This window comes from Vollenhovia emeryi, unplaced genomic scaffold, assembly GCF_000949405.1.
Source record: "Vollenhovia emeryi isolate VEMERY1.0 unplaced genomic scaffold, V.emery_V1.0 DF939121.1, whole genome shotgun sequence".
Lineage (NCBI taxonomy): Eukaryota > Metazoa > Arthropoda > Insecta > Hymenoptera > Formicidae > Vollenhovia > Vollenhovia emeryi.
Genome location: NW_011967245.1, coordinates 3,321,950 through 3,329,309, shown reverse-complemented (window position 1 = coordinate 3,329,309; position 7,360 = coordinate 3,321,950). Strand labels below are relative to the sequence as shown.

Genomic DNA, 7,360 nt, shown 5'->3' with positions numbered 1-7,360 from the left:
AAAAGAAATTAAAAATACGCACCAAGTATCTTTGAAAATATAATTGCGCTTTTGAGTAGAAAAATGATAATCGAACTCGATGGTTAAAAGAACGTTCGTTCGCGACGAAACGATCGCCTCGCATTTATCTTCAAACTTGAAGCGCGAGAGACACGAAGTGACACGATGATAGAAGAGAAATAAAAAATAAGCGCCAATTATCTTCGGGGAAAAAAAATGTAATTGCGCCTTCGGGTAGGCGAGCGATAATCGTACTCGATAATTAGAGGAACGTTACTTTCGCGCTACTTACCGCGGTGGTCTGCATTTTCTCCCACGTGTGCGCCGGAGGCTCAAGGTACTCCCGAAATGTGAGGCACGTAGAAAAAGCGGAATGTCGAGCGTTTCACTTGCGAGCTTTCACGCGTGTGGCGTGCGGTCGAGGCTCTTCCGAACTTTTATAGAGGCCACCGAGGGGATACCCACGGAAAAGGAAGGCACAGGAAGGTGGACGGTATTCGTGGCCGTCGCCTCGTTACGCGGCCTCCTCAAGGGGGTTCGCTTCTCTCGTCGTCGTCGTCGTTTCGCCGCCTCCTCGTCGCGGCCGCCCCGCAGTTCGGTCCCGCGCGGGACCAAAGGTGCGCGACACGGCTAGAAAATGAAAGTACTCCAGAAAATGAAGATTCATCGTCCCGCGGAACGATTTGCGCGGCGATGTCGCCGACGCTGCCTGGCCGAGATTTTTCCTTCCGTGTATATCGCCGGGACGCGTAAGCATTTCATTCTCTTCGCGTATCGACGATAATTCCCAATCGGCGCCGACAATGAAAGTTAAGCGTAGCATTCGATAATTCAACGTGAGCTGAATTATTGAGCCGAAGTAAGCTTTTGCGAAATTAGTCTGTCCAATATTTTATGTGATTCAATTAGATGTTGGATTTTTTTTATTTATTAGCCTGAACGAAAGAGAGAATCTCGGTAAAGTAGAACGAGTATACATGCCTTTAGTTGGTGTGATCGGTTACACGGCTGAACAAAATGCAGTGTAACATTTAGGGGCGATATCCTTTCCTGACTTTTGTTAACCGCTACGAAGGAGTTTGCGGCGAGCGGTGCGCAAGAAAAGATCGGCCGCGAGATTGGAAGGTGCAAAAGGCGTGCGGGGAACATAATGGAGGAAACGAATTAAAATGCGAATGATAAAAACTGTATCATCCACGGTGCTGGGGTAATTTTCGCTTTCTTCGTGCCGCCGCGCCGTTACCGCACGGCGCGCATTACGTAAAATGCGCGAGAGGATATTTCTGGACGGCTGGCGAGCGCGCGGCGGGCCCTTGTTAATAAAACACTACACTTTACTATACTGGACGCGATGCCCGTTGATTTAAATAGCCGATTAACTCCTCCGGGCCGGGAGGCGCCTAAAATGCCGTAGAAGTGAGTTATTCATTGCGCTATCGTAATCCCAGGAATGCCGCGAAACCGCTCTTGACATAACTACCTGCTCGATCGATGGTACCGATGAATTATTCATTATTCACCTACGGGGAATCGCGGTAAGAGTAAAAGAAAACGGCGACAGCGCGTAAAAGGAAGAATCGGCTACCGTGTGTGAACCGATCTAATGGTTACATTATCCACATCGGGGACCGTCACCGTCGCCGGACGCCGGACGCGATCGCACGTTACCCAATGTTACTTTCTTCCGCGAATACTTTGTTGCCGTGCGATTATCCGTTGCTCGTTTAGACGCCGAGAGAGAGAGAGAGAGAGAGAGAGAGAGAGAGAGAGGGGGAGGAGGGCAAGAACTGGAGAACAGGGAACGCGAATCTGTTTCTGCGGATAGGTAGGTGGTCGTCCGTCGCTGTTACGCGACCGTGTGTGGCTGCCAGGATATGACCGGCATTCGTAACGTCCTCTTGAAAAACTTTGATATGCGCTGCGCGCAGCGCGCGGAGCATTTCACTCTGATTTCATCCACGGGTGCTCGACCCGCGAGTTATTTATTGGACGCCCGTGCGCGCCCAAGTGAGCTCGACGAGGGGGAAGTTCTGCCGATCGGTGGCCGTGTCGGTACGTTATTGTGGGTCAGTGGTCCCCGGGCCGAAAGACGCCGATCTCGGCGATCGCGCACCCTCAGGAAGGATTTCGGTTACCGGGACGAAAAATGTTCTTGGCGCACTTATATTTTTCGCAACCTCAAATAAGACAGTGTCGAAATAAAATCAATAATTCTCATTCTCCTCTATCGAATTGAAAAAGATTGACTCACTATAATGAGACACGAGTAACTTATGTAAATGTAAGTTTGTATATTCTTGCGTTTAGAATCAATTTTCCCTCGATCTTGGCACCGCGTTATTCGACAAAAGACGATACATACTGTCGTTTTATTCTAAAATCAGAGGATCGACTAACTTCTAGTCAACGGTTAACCAGAAGATGAAAACCCAGGCCTAAAGCCTTGTGTCCACGATCCAAGAACTGTGTCCAAGTTCTAGTTCCGAGAAATGCGTAGCCAATCACCTTGCAGCTTTTATGGAATAGCTGCAGGTTGATTGGCTACACATTTCTCGAAACTAGAACTTGAACCAAGTTCTTGGATCGTGGACACAAGGCTTAAGAGCTAGCGCAAGCTGTTTAAAATAAAGTGGAAAGTTCCTCTTCGGTAGTTGAAGAAGGACAAAAGCCTCGTGCGGGTAAATTAAACTGTTCCGAGTGCACAGAATTCGTTTTGTATCCGTAGCACCGCGAGAGAATTGGCGATTTCGCGCGAAGAAAGAGACGGAGGAGAGGAGGATTCACGCCCGGGTGGCTCGATTCATCTTCCTCCCCGGCCGTTGTCGTCGCGATCGCGTTGCCCGGAGCGGGCACAACGGAGCATGGAAGTAGAGGAGTCTGCGAGGACGCCGGGGCGCAAGTAGCGGAGCGAGTCCACGTCTATAAATCCGTTGGAGTGAACGTGGCCGATGTGTAATATCATATGTACGCAATGTATGATGCGGCGCGCTCTCTTTAACGCCTTATTACCACACGTAGAAGGGCAACTTGCCCGGCAAACGGCGACCCGAGATCGCTCCCCCCTCGGAAGAGGCATCTCGGTCTCCCCGACGGCAGGCCGGATCACAACGCGGAGGCTCGGAAACAATTAATCGACGATACGATCGGCGCTCCGGTTCGCCATAAATCTCGGGCGATTGCGCAAACGTCTATTCCTCCTGGGAAATGAATCGATCGCGCCTGAACGGCGGCGAAAGCGGACGCGGAGGCGCAACTACGTACGGATATCGCACGCGTATACACCGGCGAGTGATTGATTGATTACAGATATGTAAATTTGATCTGTCACAGGAGAGCGCGTGGGCGATTGCTCTCGCGCGTCGCTGCGTCGCCAAATTCTTTTCTGTCGCCTGAAAGACCATTAGACTCGCGCCATTACCTAACCCTCGCGCTATTACCCAATATAATATTCAATCCGGCTGCCTGGCAAACGTTTCTCCATACTTTCCACTAAATTTTCAGCGCGCGATACGCTACGTATCGCTTTTGAAAACGCGGCTCCGCTGTTTGGCCAATGCACTGTGCTACTAGGGTTCGGATCTTCATCCCGATGAGAGGACCAGGCCTTCTTTCCCGCTGGCTCGATCGACCTGGCTAATACAACACGTTGAGTCGATTTTCTACTTTCGAAGCCGTGCACGAGCGCGGTGTTTCAGATTATTGTATTACATTACGTTATTACATTATCTTTGTATCAGGTAACGGCACGAGAGTGCGATCTAACGATCTCTGAAACGGCAGGAGGAATTTCAATTTCAAGACAATGATCCCGTGCAACGGGCTGTAAATGCGGCGGCGGTTCTAAATAATAAATCGTACGATTTTCGCACGAGAGTTTGCCGGCGACCAACGTCGTAGACGACGAGTTTCACCGGCGCGGCGTCGGCAGGTAGGAAAGAGATCCCGTTCTTCATTTCAGACGGTCTCCCCCCGGGGGAATGGACAATTGAAAATGTCGTAGGGTCGGACTTTCGCCTTCACGGCTCGGCGATATAATAGAATCGGGCGTAATAAGACCTACATTTTTAGGCCGTTCACCCGAGCCTCCTTGCCCCTCGCTGCATCCACGTTGGAATTCACGACGAATCTTTCTCCCGTGTACACTTGTGCTTCGAGATAGATCACGTTTCTTCGCGCGCGGCCGCTCATATCCCGGCGCACTTTGTCCGAGAAGTTGTCTCTTGTCGATTACAAATTAGCTCACTTGGACGAGAGGAAAGAATCGCGCGGCTTTTCGCCTCTTTCGCCACAACCCGACGTAATCGCGGCGCGGGACCGGGAGCTTTAATGTCAAACGCGCACGCCTGGACGCCCCGACGTCGGGCGATCTGTATTACGCGTGGCACAATTTCAAAAGGATGTGAAAAAGAATATCTCGCCCAGCGACGTTGGTACAATCCTCGCCGAGCGTGTCCCGCGTCTAATGTCGAAATCGCATTATACGGGCGCTTTCTCGTCCACCCTTAGATCCCCCTGAGCGGCTCCGATAGATTCCAAAATTCGCGTAATCGCGGACTCTCCTAATCTTTCGAAACCCGCCTGATATTGCCGAGAGGATCCCGAGACTTTCGACGGCTCTCAAGGCTGACGGGGACGTCGGAGAGGAGCCTAGCTATTAATACGTCGCCGACATTTAATACGGTATCGATTGCGGATTCAAAGCTCTCCCGCGCGTGGCTTGTGACACGTATAATGTATATGATAATAACGATGAGAGAGAGAGAGAGAGGCGAGAACATACGAGATAAAAAAAAGGAGAGAGAAATTCCAAGGAGCAGCCTCGAAGAATTTGCGTGCCCTTGGCCGATATGCCGTGTTTACGCGTCGATTTCCAAATCTCTACACTCGTCGGCGCGAAAAATCACGCCGATAAAATGACCGTCGAGTCTCGACAGCCCTCGGATCTCGATGGCCCTTGGGGTCCCCACGAGTGCGCGCCGAGAGACGATCCGTTTGGTAGCGGTGGCGGACGGCACCCGACATGGACGGCGACCGCGACGGGTGAAAGTCAAACTAATTACGACGAGTACACGCCGGGCTGTGTGTGTGTGTGTGTGTGTGTTGCAAGAGCCCAGCGCTCAGCTAAAAACGACGACGATTCAACGCCGGGCGAGCGAATACCGGGCCGTTAAACCGGAACACGAACGGGAGCGCGCGCGGCTCTCCCCGGGTCTACTTCGTTCCTAATCTCATCGCGATCTCGCGATTGTAATTAATCGCCTCCTCTCGCGCCGCGGGTAATGTTTGCGCGATGTGCGAATTAATTATGGAGCGACGCGAGGCAGACCATCCAAGTTAGAACCGGGACATTAGCGCGCGAGTCGGAGGGCATTGGTTGATCCGCTCGCTGGTCCGAGTGTATATCGCGAGTATCGCGAATTATCTGATCGTAAAACGGGTCACCCGTGTATTCGGCAATGCTCCTCCGTTCGTGCCCGATTTAACGGACGAATTTCACCGCACGAATTTCACCATACGCGCATAACATCGTTAAAACTTGCGAAAGCATCAGAAAATTCAAACGGCGCGCCGTGATTAAGCCGTTAAGCGGCTTCATAAGAAGCTGAGCGATATGATATACCCCGTTTGTGTTTCGCTCAAAACGTTCATTTAATTTGAAAAGGATTGGGCAAACAGCACTTTAAGTGTTTACCGACGTGTTTACATTCTTTTAATGTTTATAGTCGCTGGATACTCCACGTGTTTCTCATGTTTTGCTCAATTATGACATAAAACGTAAGCCGGGAAGAAACTCTAGAAAGATACCGGGAAAAGTACAGGAGATCTATTCGGATTTCTCGAAAAAGTAAAATTCGTTTCTGATCCGAATTATAAATTTTTCAACCAAAACCTATCATTCTTTTTTTTTTAGAATTGATCTGATTGCGAGTCCCAGTTAGATCGCAGAGAGTTTTGCGCGTGTATTTGATGGATCCATGTTTAAGACCTCATTTGCTATTGGTGGAAAAATATTTTATTTCACATAGAACAATATACAAAATATAATAAGGTATAATGTTTATTTATAAAAAACTATATAAGTGGGACTTTATAAGATGGAACTTTGGCTATATTTGATTAAATGCCTATTTAATCAAATTCCAATGTTTCGTTCCGCGAAATGAAAGTACGAGGAAATTATTTGCGCCTACGAATATGGCACGAATTGTCAGCCGGGCATTAAATTCATTTCTAATGACGTCTAGTATCCTATACTTATCGTAATGATAATTAAACTGCAGAGTTTTTATTAGAGTTTCAATTACGCCACGAATATATTTTTACCTTCGAGTGTCCAGATTCAGTCTTTACTTCCCTATACCGCTTTGCTGTTCTATTTATACCAAACGTGTACTTTTCAAACTCATCTCTGTACTTGTCCACATTGCCAATCGCTGAATTGTCGTTACCGTCGTCGCTATTACTGACATTATCGTGTATCTCTGCCGCGGTAGAATCTTCTACGTTCGAGGGATCGGAATTAAGCTCTACTTGGCCAGGTTCCGTTGTACTTTCGTCGCTATTACTGACATGATCGTGTATCTGCGTCGCGCTAGTATCTTCTACGTTCGAGGGATCAGAAGTAAACTCTACTTGGTCGTATTTCGTTGTTGTTTCGTTTACATGAAATATATTACTTTCATGCTCATCTCTGTGAGACTCGTCCATTGGGTCAGTCCCTGATTCATTATAACTATCTGTGTCATTACTGACATTATCGTGTATCTCTGCCGCGGTAGAATCTTCTACGTTCGAGGGATCGGAATTAAACTCTACTTGGCCAGGTTCCGTTGTATTTTCGTCGCTATTACTGACATGATCGTGTATCTGCGTCGCGCTAGTATCTTCTACGTTCGAGGGATCAGAAGTAAACTCTACTTGGTCGTATTCCGTTGCTGTTTCGTTTACATGAAATATATTACTTTCACGCTCATCTTTGTGAGACTCGTCCATTGGGTCAGTCCCTGATTCGTTATGACTATCCGTGTCATTACTGACATAATCGTGTATCTGTGGCGCGCTAGGATATTGTGCAGTTTGAAAATTATTCACGACAACCGGGGATATTGTAAAACGATTGTAGGGCTCGGTGGATACCTGTGTGGCAACCGGGGATATTGGGTCGCTGGATTGCACCTCGTATCCTAACATCGACCAAAAGTTGCAGGTTACACGATTCCAAAACGCGTTTTTTGCAGAGCAATCGTAGTCCTGCTGGAGCGATCGGCGGCTTCTGTTAGTCGCACGAGAGATCTCACCTTGCGCGGCCTTAGCGGATCTACAATAGGGTTCGCAGCCCTTGCTCTCCGATTTCACCTGG

At 48.7% G+C, this 7,360-nt stretch overlaps 1 protein-coding gene across 1 annotated transcript in view; it reads right to left on the bottom strand.

The window, feature by feature from the left end:
- Nucleotides 1-5,894: 5,894 nt before the first annotated feature.
- The window catches only part of LOC105570357, a 2,871-nt gene continuing 1,405 nt past the window's right edge, over nt 5,895-7,360 (bottom strand). Inside the window, exon 6 of the mRNA XM_012027485.1 lies at nt 5,895-7,360. Coding sequence (XP_011882875.1) covers nt 6,298-7,360 — 1,063 coding nt within the window. The 3' untranslated portion in view covers nt 5,895-6,297.